At 36.2% G+C, this 20,946-nt stretch overlaps 2 protein-coding genes across 3 annotated transcripts in view; one reads left to right on the top strand and one right to left on the bottom strand.

The window, feature by feature from the left end:
- The window catches only part of LOC145671429 (calmodulin-like), a 592,217-nt gene that overhangs the window by 256,008 nt on the left and 315,263 nt on the right, over window positions 1–20,946 (bottom strand). The gene's annotated exons all lie outside the window — the stretch shown is intronic.
- LOC145671430 (troponin C-like) overlaps window positions 12,631–20,946 on the top strand; it is a 53,074-nt gene continuing 44,758 nt past the window's right edge. The window contains exon 1 of the mRNA XM_081740615.1: window positions 12,631–13,239. Within this exon, the coding sequence (XP_081596741.1) occupies window positions 13,237–13,239 (3 nt within the window). The 5' untranslated portion in view covers window positions 12,631–13,236. The remainder of the gene's footprint in view (window positions 13,240–20,946) is intronic.

The following is a 20,946-nucleotide window of genomic DNA, read 5'->3' on the forward strand; positions in this document are numbered from 1 at the left end:
GTTTGATCTACATGCAGTCAATCCAGTATAACAGCTGAGAGACATATGACAGAAAAAAGAAATAGAACATGTGAAGAGTTAAATATTTGAAAACAAGGTGTCTGACACGCGTAGTGCGAGCTGACATGGCTGACAATCTGCTTGATATGTTCTGAAGTCTTTTCTATAAATACTCATCTAATGATATTTTGTTTGGCTTTTTCACTTTCTGACTGAAAGAATTTTTAAAAAACAAGAGAAATAAAAAAAGAGACGTCTGCCTTCACAACTAGTTTTGGTATCGTCTTCTTGTTATGTATGCAGTCATCTCGAAAAACTGCTTTTCATTAGTAATGAAGAAGAGGGAGGTTCATCTGTTGCTATGGCGAATATACAAGGGCATTGCCAACGTTTCCAGGGAAATATTCCCCTATTGATAATAATAAGCCGTTCATTGCATTTCGTGTCATCTATAGAAGAAAGAAAGAATCAATTTCAAAATTCGTTGGAGGCACTTGCTGTGTTTTAGGCTGTTGTAGCCAAGTTTGCAGTAACAGACTGTGGCTCGAAGGATATTTAATACCTATTTAACATTGCAGTTAAGATTGTAGCTCTGAGGATATTTAATACCTATTTAATATTGTAGTAATATACTGTGGCTCAGAGAATATTTAATATCTATTTAACATTAGAGTAACATACTATGGGTCTGATTATATTTAATACCTATTTAACATTGCAGTTAAGATTGTAGCTCTGAGGATATTTAATACCTATTTAATACTGTAATAATATACTGTGGCTCAGAGAATATTTAATATCTATTTAACATTAGAGTAACATACTATGGGTCTGATTATATTTAATACCTATTTAACATTGCAGTTAAGATTGTAGCTCTGAGGATATTTAATACCTATTTAATATTGTAGTAATATACTGTGGCTCAGAGAATATTTAATATCTATTTAACATTAGAGTAACATACTGTGGGTCTGATTATATTTAATACCTATTTAACATTGCAGTAACAGACTGTGGCTCTGAAAATATTTAATACTTGTGACTGCGTCATAAGGTCGATAGAAAAAAAAAATCATTCGGAGTCGCGGTCTGTTCGCGAGAAGAGCTCATAACAGTTGAAAAAGCTATTGTGACATTGAAGATACACAATACTGTTGACTATTTTATACTAATCTTTGATGAAAGTTATATCCGACACGGCAAGAGGTGTAATAATGAGCGTGAACGAAAATCGTACCCTGGGCAAAAAATAGTTGCCTCTATGTAAGCCATTTACTATTTATATTACAACTGGCTGTATTATAGGTATGATGGAGCCATAATATTACAATCGCAAATGACGCAGCAATAGTAAAATGAGTGTTTTAAGATCCAAACAGGCTAGTAATTCTCATAGCACAATATGATATTTATTTAGTGAATCGCGGCTTTCAGGACACAACTGAATATTTTGAATTAAAGAGGATTTACAGTTTTAATGCCTACACTGAAAGGTAAGCCCAGGCAATTGACTACTGCTGAGGCGAAATTTTCCCGCGGTGTTACAAAAATTTGCTAGGTTATTGAGGCTGCTCATGGTAGTCCTGGACAAGTATTGTCTTCTACTTCATCAACTGGACAAGTTACTTCCTCAAGTTGGATTGTTATGCCGGATAGCTTCTTCTTCTTCTTCTTCTTTTTTTACATAATACTTTTGATAATCGTCTTATTTCTGACAATGGCCTGGACGAGTGAGTTCAACAAATGAAACGACAGCACATTGCATAGAACACATTAGGATTAGAAGTAGAAAAGGACGTTGGGACAGGTGTACACGCTCTTTCGCAAAAGTCACATCTGTGGACATCTTGGACTTCCCGTAGTTGATACAAAGTGACCTGTATTAGTTTTACAGGTTTCTATCAGTTGTCTCAGGCAGTTTTCTACTCGGCTGAAATGATGAACGAGAGCTCTTTCGTGGCTAAGCGGTTAGAGAAAGAGACATTTGGCATGGTAAACCCGGGTTCAATTACCGGCAGAAGCTCATGTTCGGATTCCACGTTAATCAGAAGGTCCACGTCTCATATAGCCTCGCTGCTGAAATGGACGTTCAATTCAACCCATGTAATGATGAATGAAGATAACAGCATCAATATCCATTTCCTGAAAGAAAATATCCCACATCGTTAAATTCGAGGTACGATCTCGACATATTAGTAGAAAGACATACAGATGTTATATTGATTTTGGTCCAAATACAATAGGGTATTCGGGTCTAAAACCGTATTGTTGTGAATGTGCACATGGGAATCGAATAGTTTGATATTGTTCATATGTCGCTACAAACATTTATTACCTTTCACGTGCTCGATACTTTGCTAAGATTGTTCGGCCTACAGAGATTTTAAGCAAATTGTGTGTTGCTGGTCAGTAATAAACGCACATATTGATGAAGATTGAAGGTTCCATATATTGTGTCTTTCATTTGCCTTGTATTGTTTTCTTTCTATAATACAGGAAAGACATTGCAAAAACATTTTGAATATTTTTGTATTATTGTCTTGTGCATTATAATATTTTGTACATTATGTATGGCTATACATTATATGTAGGGATATTCCAAAACGTTGTTTTATGTAAATCACGATTCAAAATATTGGTATCCTACTAAGACAGATTTGAAATCAATGGTACTAGTGCTCTCAAGCTGCTTGTGGAAGAAGTACCATTATGAGAGTTATGTTCCCACGTAGAACTATTCATGATGAGTCAGAAATTTAAACTCAATCATTTTTGACGTCTGGGATCGTCCTTATGTGCCGGACAGAACACTCATGGCGTAACGCGGGTTGCATAGTCTCCGAGCGTAATCAACTTTGGTATTCCTCATTTTACACCAAGTTGCAGCGTGAGGATCAAACCATAGTCAAGATACATTATAGGGGGGTTGCTGATGCTTCTCTGGTGGAAAATAGGAAGTGATCACTCAAACGTAAAGCAAACACATTTGTATTCGAATATTTTCGACACGCTTTTCATTAGAAATTTGAAGGACGAAATAGCCTACATTGTTTCTTGTTTTTGGTAAGGCCCTTCAAGCAAAGTATATTCATATTGTGTTTCATCCTCTTGAGTCGTTTTCGAGAGTGGAACACTTTTTGATTTTCAAATTTTCAACAATAAATTTGAAATTCGAAGGATTTTAAAGTTGATTTTCTGGTCAATTTGGATATGAGGTACCTTTGGTATAAATATCACAGCAGTTCGTGTAAGAGCACTTTTCAATGTCTTATCCGGCTACACCTTTTGTCTTTCTTTCTGATTTTTGCCCTTTCCGTATTTAAAGGTGGGGATATAGCCCCAAAGAGGTAAAGAAAAATACAAATTAGTATAAAAAATGGGAATCTGTGTTGCATTACACTGTAAAAGATTTCATAAGCAAATTTACAAAAAACGTTGGCAATCTGTTTGCCAATCATCTATGTAAATCAATTTACACCTATAAAGAAAAATTACTAATATGAAATGGTATAAAATTACATTTTTATCAAGAAAAATATATTTTCGTATAAATTTGCTGTAAATTTATATATATAAAAAGGATACAGCAAATTTTGAAATTTAATCTAAGAAAATGTATATCAACTTACAAAGTGAAGGGTAAATGATTTTACATAGATGTTTGGCAATTTAATTACAAAAAATGTTTTTACAGTGTAGATTTCCAACAATGTATCATTTATGACGCTGGAACAATTAGAAATAGTGCTAGGAATTTCATTTCTTGCACCGGAAAAGCATCATAAGGGACGATTAAAGGTAATATCGATTATGGGCTTCTTCAGTTTTTATTGTTCAGATAAAATAACAATAAAAACATCAATAATAATAATAATAATAATAATAATAATAATAATAATAATAATAATAATAATAATAATAATAATAATAATAATAATAATAATAATAATAATAATAATAATAATAATAATGTTCCAAAACGTTTCATTCATTGTTCTGTTGATAATATTGATTTCCTGGAAGACAATGTCAATGGAAAAAATACTTTGCATGGAACAAAGATGGTTGTATATCAAAGATGGTTGTATAGAAAGTGATAGTGTTAAGTTGCTTGTACTAAACTAACACCCTGTAATGAAAAATCTTTGAAACATGCAAAGGAAGTCATTTCTGATATTGTACCATGTTCCAAACCTACAAACTGGATTAAAAGTAATCTGCAACCAAAAATTAGGGTTACATTGTCTGGTAGGAGGGAAAATTCCCTCTGAGTTTAAGAAATATAAATTGAATACGAATATAGTAATAAAAAAGTTAAATTTTTATGTTGGTTAAATTTTTATGCTGGTGGATACCACACTGGACAAATTTCAAATAACAATACTGACCCGATAGCTCTATTGATGAAAGAGAAATTGTGTATCTTTAAAAATGAAATTGTTCCGTAGTAAAGCCAGTTTGACACATGATGTAGCGAGTACGTTGGAATCCCTGAAACTTGTCATCCAATATTAGAGATGGAATTGAATTACATCCAAAAGAGAGCTTTCATAACACTTGAAATAACTATCGAAGAAATGCAATATACTATCACACAGTTACGACAACAACAACAACAAAAAGCAAAGGAAATAAAACCAACGAAACAGTACGAAGAATTCTTTTTTTTTTTGGTTCAAGAAATGCGTTCTTTTGGAAGGAAGTCCTCTCGATCCTCCTACGCGATGTCACTGGAGACTCGCTTCTCCTGTTATCTCCTTAGCAAACTCTTCTGCGCTTTTTCTTTGACATTCCGCCGGGAACTTGGGTCGTAAATTCTCATTTTGGAAAGGAATTTTCTTCATCTTGCCAACTACTGCAACACAAATCATTTCACCTGATTTGAAATAGCTTAAAATTAGCAGCATCGCAGCTTCGTATCTTTTTACAATTCCAGCATTTACGTGCATGTAATTTAATAATCCAGCACTGTCATCAAAACTGTAATTAATTTTTCCTTCTTTTGTCACTGTTATCTGTTATCATAAGCAATTGTTCGATTATCAATTTTAAGTTATTTTCTTCTGTTTCAATGGATAGCTAAGTAATCTCTTCGATAAAGACTTCCATTTAAACTGTGTTGTGATACACTCTTTTCTCTAATTAATTTGGCTGGCCTACAAAAGCGGAACTAGCCCTGGGTCGGGGGGTGGGGGGGATAGGTCCCCTAGTGTTTCACTGACAAAACTTATTTAAGCTATTATTTATATATCTTTGAAAATTTATAGTAAATTTATAATATAACTATTATAGTCTTTCTTCTGGCTGTCCCCACCATCTTTTATCTCCTATATCCGTTACTGCTCGTCTAGGTTAAGCCAATCAAAATAAATCACGTACAAATTTAAAAAAAAGTGCCATGAAAAAGTAAAGTAAAGACTTATTCTCAAATAAAACGTAATGTCAGATTAGGGTAAGGGTAATTCAATATAATTTAGGATAATTCAAGTTTCTGAAGAAAAGTGATTCCACGAAATTTTATAAAGCAAAAGAAATAAATAAAAATAAAAAATAAAATAAAATAAAATAAAATAAAATAAAAATCTTGAGGTCTTTGTTTTCAGAGCCCTGGGGAGGAAAGAACAATTTTAGATATTATTAAGAAGAGGAAGAGAAACTGGTTGGGACATTGTCTAGAAAGGAACGTATCATGAGGGACTTGCTAGAGGGTATGGTGGTAGGAAAGAGAAGGAGAGGGCGAAGGAGATTACAATTACATTAAAAAAGAGAAATCGCACGTGAAGACGAAGAGGTTAGGGGAACACCGTGGAGTATGGAAGCTTCTCAGTTGCAGGGAGTGATCTGAAAATAACGGCAGAATGCCTATGATGATAATGATCATGATGTTCCTTATGTCTGTTGTTCATCATTCATCCCAACAGACTCCTATAATTTCCTTGAGTCTGGACTCCACTGATCCGTCACTTCATCACAGTTTTGTCCGACACCTATTTAGAGTATATCAGGAAAGTCTGACTACAACTTTCCTTAAAAAAAAAAAATAAATAAATAAAATGTCTATGAACACCACTGAAACGCCCGTATCCACGAGGGGCCAGGGGGGCCGGCTCCCCTAAAATTTTCACGGTAAGTTGGCAAATGAACTATAATATGGTTGGATCGGGCCCCCTAATTTCTACCGGGTTCCCCTTCATATTTGCGCTGGCTACGGGCCTACCACTGAACCCAAATACGATTTCTCTGTCTCTCAACGAACTCCACCATTCTGATTTCTCTGTCCTAACGACACAAAAATCTAATAGTACCTTCGAAAGGAGGCGTCTGCCTCTGAAGTTTAAAACAAATATGTAAAAAAAAAAAAAAAAAAAAAAAACTTCTCTCATACCTGGAAGAAATGGGAACCACTTATCCCAAGCTTTCATTCAAGCTTATTCCTAGCTTGGCCAAAGTGTATAGTCACAGAACATTTTTTAAGCTCAGTTCATCTTTTATTTTTTAAGACGGGGTAACGTCTTTTCTTTTGGATCCCTTGCCTCCTATTTGAGCTGGCTCTCTCTTTTGTGACTGATGGTTTACTTGTAGGGAATGTGAACTGTAGAGGCTTGGGAATTGAACACATGTGACTTAAAAGATATGTCGAACAGCGATTGTCGCAAGAATATAATGTTCAGAAATCTTAACTGGGACAATGAGTAAATGTACTATTGTAATTACTTTCGACTATTTGTGTTCCATTTCTTGTGATAAAAGTGAAATGTGCTGAGGAACATTTTTGGATGAAGTTCCATTACGGTTTTATCATTAAGTTTCACCAGTCAAAACCATGTTCTAAGAGGAAATCGTTATTGGCATACTGAAGTGACATCTGGGAATCGTTTTCTAAATGATAAAACATTTTTCTTAGCAGGCAGGAGCTCTCTCTCTCTCTCTCTCTCTGGGCTGCAACTACCAAGAAACCAGAAGGAATGAGAAACAGCATCCCCATTCACTGGATGTCATATATCACACATAAATTCACATGGAGGCGGTCGCTAAGATTAGCCTGTTGAGAGAAAGCAGGCAGAAGGAACATAGAACATATAACCAGTTTCCAAAAATCTCACCAAACACTCCCCTGCAGTTCCTTTCGGTTAGTATTTTTTTTCACCTCACCATTTCCAGGGATGGAAATTCCATGGAAATTGTCGGATTTATACGGTAATTTTATAAGTTTTACAACCATGGAAATAATTTAGATCCAGTGGCGTATTTAGGATTTTATTTCTGGACGGGCTATACACAACACGTGAATAAGCACTTATATTTTTCCTTTTGGATGCCGACAAATTTTAATGAAGTTTTGCATATAACAAATTTATTTCGGGGGGGAGGGGGCAAGGGCGCCCATATTGTGGTTTCCAAGGGAGGAAAATATAGGCGACATTTCAAATATAGTTTCAAAGTTTGCTGTAACTAATGTAAAAGTTCTATTGGGTTTTCGATATTCCGAAGTACGATTTCCTCTAGGGAGTCGAGCGCCCCACCTTTCCCCCCTGATGGGCGCCCTTGTCTGGTGGATTGATTTCGATAGCTACCCCCATAAATACGCCACTGTTTAGAACTATAGTAAAAATTAAAAAAAAAAATGACCAAAGTAAAAACATACAAACTTATAAAAACATTTTCAGTTTGATTTTAAACTTGTAAAGAAATAATAATTTTGTCATATTTTATGTTCCCTGTGGGGGACACCGGGACTGACATGGTTAAAGCCCATTATTATTCCCTTTAGGCTAAGAGAGACTATAATTTAGGCGAGTGAATGATGATGGAAGACTTGGCGGAATACGAAAGTGGGAGGAAACTGGAGTACCCCGAGAAAACCCATGGACACGATATTGTATACCACAAAATTACTTAGCCGGGGATCGAACTAGGGACCCCATACCCAAAAGATAAGCGCTCTACCATTCAGCTACCGTGCCCCATGTAAAACACTTGTTACAGTATTGATAATACAGGGGCGCCTCTGGTGCGATGCATCCTTAGTTCGATCCCACGAAATCTGAGTTACTGGTGGACAACATCGTAGCTAGTTCGTGGGTCTTCTCGAGGGATCATCCCTTCCCTCCTGCATTTTCATTCCACCAAATTATTCCATGATCATTTGCTTTCAATAAACGTCGATCTCTTTCAGTGTGCCTAAAGAGCATAGTAGTGACACGTTAAATGTTTTAAAAAATCGAAAATACCCTGGTTTCACGAGACATATTATGAAGACAATTTAAAGTAGTGATGGGCAAGGGCGCCGATCCTGGGGGGGCAGGGGATCCGGGTCCCCCAAAGCTTATGTGGGCCCCTATTGTATTTATGAATATACAATATTTGGCATAATTTGAAAGCAATTTGTCTTCAAATCCTCATATATATACCTTCTGCATCTGAATGCCCCTCTCCCCCAATATTTACAGAGAAATCGGTGCCCTTGGTGATGGGTAAACTACGACCCACAAGTCACATGCGACTCTTTTGAATTGTTGTATCCGGACTGTGGCATGATTCCGAATCTGATGAAAGTAAAGTAGAATAGGGTTGTTTGGAAAGAGTTGTGTTAGAAACAGGCTGAGAGATGAGCACTTCGCTTTTAAGAATCGATGCATCAAAAAATAGAACCATATTGTGAGAAACTTCAGTCACTAAGGGTCTTCACTACAGCGAAATTAAACTACCGCTAATTTTAGAGTTTTTCTATAATATCTTCAAAACAAATAAAAATATTCGAGAAGCAGAAACGTAATGAACTAGACAATACGATTTTGCATGTGATACCGTTATCACAACTCATCTATCTGATTTCGATTTGCAACTATATATAGATTTAGCATTTTTTGCGGGTTCTGTAAATAGCGGCATACGAAAAGCAGATAGATGAATTGTCTAGTTCACTGCATTTCTACTCTTCGAATATTTTTATTTGTTTTGAAGATATTACAGAAAAACTCTAAATTTAGCGGTAGTTTAATTTCGCTGTAGTGAAGATCCTTAATAGGGCTTACTTTCTGTATTACAAGAATTTCCTAAAAGAACCACTGTTGTTTTTTAAAAAGTTATATTGGCAAACCTAAAGTTTTTTAAATTTCATCTTTCGCTTGCTCCTTTTAAAAAAAGAAAGCTTATTCATCACTGATCTAAGATTATAATGTATAAATCTTCGAAGGTGATAGGAAAGTATAATTGTAGATACTTGTATATTGCTGAAAATGTAATAGTTTTGTTTCTAACATAAGGCTATGAAAATTTTGTTTCTAATTTTGCTTCGGTCAAATTTTGTTTCGGTCAATTTGCTTCGGTCAAATTTCGTTTCAAATTTTGCATCGGTCAAATTTTGTTTCTAATTTTGCTTCGGTCAAATTTTGTTTCTAATTTTGCTTCGGTCAAATTTGGCTTTGGTCAAATTTTGTTTCTAATTTTATTTCGGTCAAATTTTGTTTCTAATTTTGCTTCGGTTAAGTTTTGTTTCGGTCAAATTTTGCTTCGGTCAAATTTTGTTTCGGTCAAATTTTTTTCTAACTGCTACAGTCAAATTTTGCTTCGGTCAATTTTTTTTTCTAATTTTGCTTCGGCCAAAATTTATTTCGGTCAATTTTGTTTCTAATTTTGCTTCAGTCAAATTTTGTTTCTAATTTTCCTTCGGTCAAATTTTGTTTCTAACATAAGCCTATGAAAATTTAAAATCAAATGAAATCTTTCATTTTAACGTACCACGCCCTCTTAGGCTAAGGATGGTGATGATGGAAGAATTGATGGAATGCGAAAGTGGGAGGAGCACGATGTCGTCCAATACAAACTTACGTGGCCGGGGATCGAACCAGGGACTCTATGCACCAGAGGTAGGCGCTCTCGCACTGAACCGCCATGTCCCTTATGAAAATTGATTTTCTATTCTTATCTATTATTTCTGTTCTAATTTATTTAGTACTATCATTGGTAGTGAGGTTCGTCATTCTATTCTGGGGCATGGGCACGGGGGGTCCTTCTTCCGTCATCACTGTTCAAACATCTCGTTCGATTACATTTGTCTATTGATACTAAGGGCGCCCATCAGGGGGGGGCAAGGTGGGGCGTTTGGTCCCCTATAGGAAAATATACTTGGGAATATAGAAAACCCAATAGAATTTTTATATTAGTTACAGCAAAATTTGAAACTATATTTGAAATATCGCTTATACTTGAATCCCCTTGGAAACCACAACATGGGCACCCTTGATTGATACATATTTTTAGACACATCGAACATTAATGCTACTTTGAACTAGCGGTTAGCGTACACGGCGGGACCTCATGTAGTTCGGGAACTCACGTTAAGCTGTAAGTCGACGTCTCATATAGCCTCGCTGCTAAAAAAAGACCCTGAAATCAAAAACCAAATCTTTAAACCTTACGTGTACTGTCGTCTTAATGTTGTCATAGTGGAGACTTTCATAAGGGTATACTTCAAGTTCAGTTTCATCTCGATAGATGGTGTGATTGTTAAAAAAAAAGTTTTCTCGGAGATACACATCGTTTCATGGGAACCAGAGGAACGTAACTCCATTTTCGTACGTTTACAGACAGAGAACAAAAATATTATTTTCTTAGAAAGTTGTATTTTTAATAAGATGGTAATTGAGCTACATTACAACAGATGATCGACAAGAAGAACAGATGGCGTTACGTTCCCTTTTTCACCAAGTGGGGCTTTCAAAATTATGTCCAAACATGAAGAAAACGGAAACAGCATTTTTGGAGTTACGTTCCTTTGGTTCTCATGCGACGACATGATAATTTAGTCTCTGACCATATCACTTTGTTTGATCTTTCAAATCTTTCGGATATCTTTTTTTTGGATATCTTTTGTCTTTAAACACTAATAATATAGTACACCAGGGGCACACCCACCGGGGGAGGGGAGCACTGGGTCCTGATACCCTCGCCCCGAAATTTCGTAACTCGACTAACATTTGTAGACTTTCTTATCAGAATTATATTTGTTTAACAGAGAAATGATTGTTGTAAGTTAAAGCTTTGATTTTACACCTTGACCAAGGGCGCCGATTTCTCTGTAAATTTGGGGGGGAAGGCACTCAGACGCAGAAGGTATATATATGAGGATGTTAAGACAAATTGCATTCAAATTATGCCAAATATTGTATGTTCATAAATACACTAGGGGAGCCCACATGAGCTTTGGGGGGCCGGGGCCCCCCTGCGCCCTTGACCTTGACCAGTGTGTAAGTTAGCCTGGTCCTTCACTGAACCCCTCAATTGAATGTTTATGTAAATTAGATATCCCTGCATCACAAACAGTAAATATAGCTGCCTTATTCTACGCTTTTAAATACATTTCTACAACTGTTTATAGCTTTAAAAGTTCTCGTGAGGATTGGCTGGCGGGGATTACCCTAACCTAGCCAAGAGTTGTCAAAATTAACAGTTGTGCATCATGGGTGATGATAATGATCGTGAGTTGAGGTGCGAAATTGGACTCGAAAAGCAGAACACGGGCTGTTCATATTCGTATCTTAGACAGGGCAAGGAATGGGAAAATTATGAAAATGAGGTTGTTATAATAGTTTTCCACAGGGTTGGTAAAAGTGAGACTAAGATTTTCGAAACACTTGGTATTTTTTTTAAATCAAGACTCGGCAATTTTTTTTTTTTTTTATCAATGCTCGTTACGCCGCTGAAGACAGGTTCAATTTTACATAGACATATTGAGCCCCCACAAAAAAATGCTTTGGATCCTTCCCAGCAAGTATTTCTGTGTACGCGGTTGTAGTAGACTTTCTAGGCCCATGACGTTATGATATTCATCTTAATATTACAATTTCATAGGGTTATTGATAGTTGAAGAAAAAGTTCCAACCCTGCTTGGTTCTCCAGCTCTTTTGCACTTACATGAGAAACCTCAAGAACCACCACCCACATGTGAATTATGACGTCACATGTAAGGAGGATGGAAGAAGGAAAAAAAAGGAAAACAAAGCAAACAAGAAGTTAAAACCAAAACAAAAAAAAGAAAGCTGACAACGAAAGAACAAACTGAAACGTACTATAAAATGAGTTCAAAGCTTGTTCTGTCTGAGTTTCAAGGACTGACACCAAGTCCATAACACTTTCATTCATATACAATTCTTTTTATTTTATTTTTTTTTTTTTAATTTTGTGGTTTTATTTCTGTTAAAATTGTTTACATTCTTAAGAAAGCAGGCAACGATTGGGCAATAGTAATCGGTTCATGATTTTAGTTGATTCCTAAACGTACAGCATTTAACAACAGAGTTTTCCATTCACTAATATCACGTTGTCTTTATACGTGCTCCAGATTTTTTTTAAAATTTTGTTTCTTATTTCACCACACCAAGAATACTGATCTATACGAAACGGGGAGTAAAGTTTGTGCCCGTAATACAGAAAAAAAGCTAAAAAAAATCTAGACGGTTAATCTTTAATAGAAGTTGAAGCAAGATTGGACCACCACCCCTTCACTCCCCTGCCTCCCAAACCTATCTTCTTGGTATAATCATCTGGGATCCCATTTTCAGCAGTCGAACTAGAAAGCAATCAGCAATAGAGTCTGTTCCAAACATTCTTCTTTAGTTTTTCGATCGGTTTCTGCACTTTGATTGGTTAGTGCTTTTTATACAAGGGACTATGAAGACGATTTGAAAATAGACAACTCAGTAAGAATGGGGGTACCGAAGCGCAAAAGAAAAAAAAATGTTTATTTAAAATAAAAAGGAAATGTGAGGAGATAATTTACAAGTGATGTTGATGATCAGAGTGCAGGAAGGAGTAACGAGGGGGGGGGGGATTACGTAAGGAATAGAAAAGTGTACGAAATTCCAAAATACTTCCACACGTCGCTTCAAGAGAGTGTTACTGTTCCAGAGGAGACGTTGGGGAGGGGGAAGAGAAATCGTGAACGGAGGGAAAGGGGTGTTAAACCTAATATGGACGCCAAGAGAATCTGGTTAAATCGTCTAAGAGAATTTTGACGGCGTGCAGTGGTGTGTGTGAATTCGTATGCTGTAGTGTCTCGTGCCTTCTTTTAACACATCAGAGCAGCGCTCTTTTCCAGTGGGGCGCCTGCTGGTTGTGGAGTCCCTGCGACACGTTCCGGTTGGTTTGTCACCACACACATACATCCCTGTAACATTAGCACAACAAAGTTTGAGTTTTTGCATCACAAAGTCATCTGGATAAGGAATCAAAATGGTAGGTAATCGTAGATTTGGTGTTAAAGTGAATTTTCTAGGTCTATTCATAATCAATTGGTTTCTTTTGGCTTCATACATAGTATTATAACTTTGTAATACGTATACAAACTGGGGACGGAGCTCCTCCGTCTCTAAGCGGTTAGAGTACGCGCCTTTGGCGTGGGAGGCCCGGTTCGATTCGCGGCGGGAGCTCATGTGGTTCGGATTCCACGTTAATCAGTAGGTCCACGTCTCATATAGCCTCGCTGCTGAAAAGGGACGTTAAACTCAGAATCAACTCAACTCAACAAACTAGGGACGGACATAGTGATTCACTTATTGTATGAAGAGTCTCTGGTGTGGTGGACAACTTCCTTCGAATCTGTGGATTTTTTCGAAATTATCCCATTTGTTTCCACCCTCTAGTTCTATTAATACATGGGCGGCACGGTGGTTTAGTCGTATGCAACAAATACGGTAACCTGACCGCCATTAGTCTGATACACTGAGAAAAATCCGTTATCCTGACACCGGTATATTGTACAAATATACGGAATCCATATGTTTACTACGAAAATCTGTACGGAGCATACGTTATCCATATACATAATGCCCTTCTTCCGCTTAGATACTACATCATGCCACTCCAGGATGTGTGACATTTGTATATTACATACGTCAGCTTTATCGGGGTCCGCGGTGGCTCAGTGGTAGAGCGTTCGCTTCTAGTGCGCAGGATCCCCAAGTTCTTGGTGAAGAGCATCGTGTCCATCGGTTTTCTCGGGGTAATCCCGTTTCCTTCTACTTTCTCATTCCACCAATTCTTCTATCATCATTCACTTGCCTTAATCATGGTCTTTCGTAAACGACATATGGCAGAACGTTTTAACATAATTCTTAAACAAAACATGTGGAAAAAAATTAGTACTCGAGGAAATTATGAATGGATAGATATATTATAAGAATTGTTTAATGAGTATAATAATCAGGTACATAGAACAATTGGTATAAAGCCTGTAGAAGTTAATAAGAAAATATAATTCTTTTAAAATTCGTTCTGGCAATGCTCTTGGAGCATTCTCAACTGGCTTTTATACTATAAATGGATAGATATATTACAAGAATTGTTATAATAATAAAGTACATAGAACAATTGGTATAAAGCCTGTAGAAGTTAATAAGAAAAATTAATTCTTTTTTAAGATCGTTTTGGCAATGCTCTGGAGCATTCTCAACTGTTTTTTCTGTTTTCTGTAAGTTCTTTATAGTGTATACTAAAGGAAACTGGAACTATAGTGTATATATAATATTCCTTAAGCTTAGTGGCAGCCATAACGGGTTTATAAACCCTGCTCGGTGCCCTTTTCTCTCAAGTGATTGGTTTCGCCCTATGCTCATTAGTAAACCTACCCACTCTCAATTGAACAATAATAACCTTTTTAGTCTGAAAGATAAAAAGATAATCATATATCATGATAATACATGTATATATTAATAACGAAGGTAGGAAGGTAGGAAATCATGTAGCAAAAAATTTTTAATGTTTTCATATTCAATACAAAAAAGAAAAAAAATGCTGCACATAAAGCTTCTCTGGGTCCCAATAAGACAAAAATATCGAATACATGATTGGCATATACACCAATTTCAAAATTAGGCATATCCCGCCGCAGACATATACGTCTGTGTATGTCAAAAGACCATTGGAACATTTTATTTCAAACTTTTACTTCCTGAATTTTTTTAAAGCTAAGCTATTAACAATTCAGACATTCCTCGTTGTAAAAACAATGATTGATTTCAAGCCCTTGCTTATGAATATATCACCACTTGTAACCTTTCCGTTTTTTCTCTTTCTACAGAAAAGAAAAATATTTTACAATTGGTGTATTAGATCGTGAAAAAAATTGTGTTTGCGCTATTAGAAAAATACAAATGAAATGATTTACATCATTTTGAATAATACATGATACGTTCTTACACGCTAGAAACTACAGTGGAAAAGTAATGTAATTCAATTTGGATTGGGTTTGTTTTCTACGAGCCACAGAAATTTGACTAGAGTAAGGTTTCTTTTCTAGTTTCGCCACCGCTGACTAGCTAAACTCCGATATTCGAGATCAAAATTTGAATTTTTCTTTCCATTGATTTCACTTTTATATATCTGTGGATTATTAAACCCCAAGAAGAATATAACCCGGGCAGGCCCGTAGCCAACCCAAAAATGTAAAGGGTTCCCGGCTGAAGTTTGAGGGGCCCCGGCTGAAGTTTGGGGGGCCAGATCCAACCATATGATAGTTCATCACCATATTATAGTTCATTTGCAAGCCTACCGTGAAAATTTTAGGCGGGCCAGCAAAAATTAGGGTGGCAGCCTCCCTAGACCCCCCTGGATACGGGTCTGAACCAGGGTCAGAATTTTAGATTCAATTTGAATAGGAAAAAAAGGAAGGGGAAAATGTGCTAAAAATAAGGCGAAAAAGGTCCAAAACCGTGCTGCTTTCTTCAGCTATTCTGACAAATCTATACATGAATGAAAATGAAACTAAGTTTGTGACTTAATAACTCTTGAACCACCAAACCCATCTCGATCAAATTTTCAACATACATGAGGTTCGGAAGTAGGATGGTTTTTATCATTTCACTTTGACGGTGCAACTTATAGGACGGGGATAAGGAGAGATTTATAAAAAATGATCGAAAATGAGCAATATTAGTATCGAACCCAATAGTATTCGGGGTCGCTGAGATGAACAGTGACACTTCTGATACCGGTAAAATCCAAATTTAGTTCCACAATTAGGAAGAGGGGAGGGGATATATATCAGAAAATAATCGATATCAGAGAGTGCTTCAGTAATAGTAAAAAGTGACTGACTAACGAATATACTACTAATTTTTCCGTTTTTTTTTTAACCCAGCGTAGCGGGTAATTGATGTTAGATCTTTTAAAATCACAACAGGAGATAATATTCGGATTCTTTTGAAGAACTATTTTCAACCTTTTTTTGGACAAAACTATTTAACTGTAGTCGCACAGAAGTAAATGCTCGACTGTTTGTTTTCGAAGCGTTGTTCCAAGTTTTAATGACAGCTGTCTCAAATTTGTGACCGTAGATATAAAAGAGTTCTGTTTGCAAATCATAAATCTTGTGTACTAGCTGAAGAAGTTAGTGCGCCTTGGAAATTGCATATGGATCCAAAGGAAATGCAAGTTGCTTAGCCCTAATCTTGTGTCATTTCGTGGACAAGAAATAGCACACTCCAATCCAATCCACGATGATCAAGAAATTTGGAATATATCTATATATCTATATCTACCTATCTATCTATCTTTCTATATATATATATATATATATATATATATATATATATATATATATATATATATATATATATATATATATATATATATACAATAACAGTAAAAGCAGACGATGGGAGTCGGTGCAGATTATGGGAGTTGAGTTGATTTTGAGTTTAATGTCCTGTTCAGCAGCGAGGGGCTACATTTGACGTAAACCTATTGATTAACATGGAATCCAAACCACATGAGCTCTCGCCTTGAGTCGAACCCATATCTCCCACGCCCAAGGTGCGTACACTAACCGCTTAGCCACGAAGGAGCTCTGGCAGATTATGGGATTACAAGACCCAAAACGGAGAAAAAGTGCCGCAAAATGATCTTTATATCCATCTAGAAGCAACGTTTGACACCTCGAGTACTTTCAGAGCTCGATTTTGCTCTCAAAGAAAAAAAAAGTGCGCAAATAAAATTCCATAACGCTAACCCAAATAATAATCATATATTTATAAAGGCGGGCACCGTGGCTCAGTGGTAGATGCTTACCTATGGTTTGTGGGGTTCCTAGTTTGATTCCGGGGCACGTGAGTTCGTGATGGACAACATCGTCACCGTGAATTTTCTCGGGGCACTCCCGTTCCACAATTCTTCCATCATCATTTTCACTTGTTTTAATCTGCATCTTCCTTAGTTTAAAGGGCATAACCGTGGGACGGTAAAGTGGAAAATTTGCTTTCATTTTCATAAATATATAAATAAGTAAACAAAATGAATGAGCGTTATAACAACAAAATGTGAATATATTCAAATCACTTGACTCTATTTAAATAGTTCTATTTCACATGGATCTATCTATCTGCGTGTTTTCTTGATTTCGTTCAAAATAATTGACGACCGGAACCAAAAATGCATTCTATGTAAAACGTCACAGCAGTTAACCCTCTCTCTTAGCCAGTTTCCATGTTTGTGGTTTTAAATGTAATCCCACTGGAGTTTATTCTCTAGAGAAGACACTAACTAAAGAGCTACTTTTTAATTTTACTTTTTTTTTTTTTTTTTACAAATTTCATTAGTGCATTGCAATTGTAATTGCAAATGCATGTTTAACGTAATTCAAATTACAGTTCTTTCTCTGTTGTTATGTGGTTGCGAACAGTATTAAGTATATATTTTTTAAAATGTAAATATTGTGGGTGGTAACCGGAGCTGTCCGAACAGTCATATCGTCTTACTAGTGACATTGTAACTTAACTTATGTTCAACGACGTTGCCATATCTTTGGCCCCCATTACTCTGTGATTAATGGCTTACACATTGGGTTCTTTCTTTCTATATAGAGAAGGGGGAAATAAACAAACACTGACCAACTTGCCTGCATATATAGATCATTCCTTCTCAATGGAAAAAGAAATATTCTGTTGAAATCAGGTTGAAAGTGTCAAATAGCAAAGTAACATCAAGCACTCGCAGTTTTCAGACTACTTTTTTCTTCTTCAAAACATTTGAGACATTCCATTCCTTATTCATGTGACGAAGAACATAAGCTTTTGCTCACCCCCTATTCTCGCGAAGAGCTGTCATCCAGTACGAATTTTGTTGGCAACATCGAATTTCGGAGAAAATATTTGTTTCACTACCATGTAGTAGGAAGAGAAGGCTAATAGGTCAATTTTCTATACCACCCACTAAGGCTTTTAAGATCCTTCCTAAGTAAACAGAAAGGTTCCGTTAATTTGTACAATATACCGCTGTCCGAATAACGGATATTTTCTCAGTATATCTGACTAATGACTACATACTACAGTACTTGTTACACACCCTGTATCTGAGCGCAAGAACTAGTGTGTACTTCATCCCTTTGTTAACAAACAATTTTGCATGTGTTTGGACGGTAGAGAATGCACAACATCAAAGTGCTATGATAATGCATGTTACATCATTAAGCTAGCACGTTAACTAATTTAATGTAAAAAGTACATCAAAAAGAATGTACATTATGGTAATGGCTAACGAGAATACTGTGTTATTAAAGTAAGTAGTAGAACCACTGGCTGGATTCTCGAAAAACCTCTCTCCTCCTGTGGAATTAATAAATAATGTCCCCCCGAGACATTGTGAGAACACTGAATTTTTCAGCTGATGAAAACGGAGTTACCAGGCACAAAATTAACATGTTTAAAGTTTCCAAATTCGCTTCTAAAACTTTTCTTCAAGTTTCTCATTCGAATGCATGCTTTTTAATGATTTCTTCCTCGAAGTTGGTTACGTACATCATTTAAAACTTCCAAAGTCTAAAAGGAATTATTTTTGTTCATAAATGAATAAAAAAGTTTAATTTCTATTATTTATTTGTTAGAACGAGTATCTCCCTATGTATATAAAAGGAAGTAAGTTACTGACTGATCAATACCTAAGACAAACTCTTTAAGGTGGATCACCACTCGGAAGTCATTACACATTTTAGCTCATTGCCTTAACTACGGCGCGATGAAACGTTACATATTATAAATATTGCACTTAAAAAATAGAGTAATGTTTCAGCTATAGCACAAGACACTGATTCATTTGGTTGTGTTTCCTGATATCGAAAAATGTAAAAAATGAAAGCAAATATTTGATTCATTTTACAATGAGCACACAAGATGGCACTTGCTATAAGATGTTACTAGAAGTGCTTAGTTTTACGAAATGTTTATTTGTATGTCTAAAGTATTTTAAAGTAACGGTCTTATTACGAAATAGATATATTGTTTGACCGTTTTTCGTGTTTTGTTTCATATTTTATTTAAATATTAATTTACATTTAAGGAAATAGATTTTTAGACGAAACTTGCGCAGAACGCCATAATGCGTTGTTGCCCAGTTTGTACGTTTATTGTAGTAGTCACAAAAAGAAAATTCCTGGATTCTAGCGTTGTAGTTCGAGAAGAGGAATCGCAGTAAGGGTCGAAAAATAATTTCTCCAGTAAGTATCTAAGCACAATTCCATGATTACTTCCTTTATTATCAGGCATCAGTAAACACTCGACACTATCTGGCAACGCTACATTATTTAAACAGCGTTTAACATAGCACTGGGAACACCTAGTGATCCACCTTAAAGTCGAGGCTTCAAATTTTGACAGTACATGGGACTTCTGGAGAACACCAAAGCCTAGTTTTTAAGAGCGTTAAACTCACGTCTAAGTGGTCCCGGGTTCGATTACCCCTCCAGTGCTTCTCAATTTTCGACATCCACCCAGCGTTGTGAGGCAAAGTCACGTAAATGAAAGGCGTGACAGCCACTATATCCAGAAAGCTGCCGATACGCCAGTTAGAGCGATGCAACGCGCTGAACTTCGTGCTCGTCACTAGCCTGTTAGTAGTTTTGCAGGTCGCTGGCAGATGGCGTTGGAGCGGCTCAGGCCCTCAAATGTTCAGTTACGCCAATTGGTTTGGTGGGGTGGTTTGCGTGAGATTGTGACTTAAGGGTCTTCACTACAGCGAAATTAAACTACCGCTAATTTTAGAGTTTTCTGTAATATCCTCAAAACAAATAAAAATATTCGAAAAGGAGAAACGTAGTGAACTAGACAACGCGATTTTACATGTGATAACGTTATCACAACTCATCTATCTGCTTTCGATTTGCAACTGTAGATAGATTTAGCATTTTTTGCGGGTTCTGTAAATAGCGGTATACCAAAAGCAAATATGTGAATTGTGGTAAAGGTATCGCATGCAAAATCGTATTGTCTAGTTCACTATGTTTCTGCTTTTCGAATATTTTTATTTGTTTTGAAGATAGTACAGAAAAACTCTAAAATTAGCGGTAGTTTAATTTCGCTGTAGTGAAGACCCTTAAGGTACCAATAAAGTATGAAATCCTTCGAAATTCGATATAGAGGTGACGTCATAATGTAATAACATGTCCATATTTCGGAATACCTTAAGGTTAGATAAATGAAATTCGCTATTTGGACTTTTCCTTTATTAAACCTGTGTTTCGGCTTTTTTTAAAAATATTTTATCTAGAAGGGAGGAAACAGGCGGGGCAGATAGAGTTGTTATTACGAGCTGTCCATTCTATCTCCCTTTAGCTTAGAGAAATAATATTTGATACTTAGAAATTCTGTCTAAAATAATGAAATACAGTGTTTGGGCGACTTTTAGACTTCCAAACTATGCATAAGTGTCGCAAGACTTATCCTTTCTAGAACAGCCTTGTCCGTCCGTCCGTCTGTCAACAAGTATCAGGCCAAAACCGTTAAAGGATATAGAGACGACCTTTTTTTTCGTTACAGTGTACCAAGAATAGGTCGAATCTTCTCCATAAACTCTCTACTCAAACCGGAAGTGGTTCAAATTGGGCATTTTCGATTTCAATATTTATCGCCATAGAACGAAAACAGTAACACATAGCGTAAAGTGTTTTTTTTTTTT

The sequence above is a fragment of the Thermobia domestica genome, chromosome 15 (genome assembly GCF_964235325.1).
Source record: "Thermobia domestica chromosome 15, izTheDome1.hap1.1, whole genome shotgun sequence".
Classification (NCBI taxonomy): Eukaryota; Metazoa; Arthropoda; class Insecta; order Zygentoma; family Lepismatidae; genus Thermobia; species Thermobia domestica.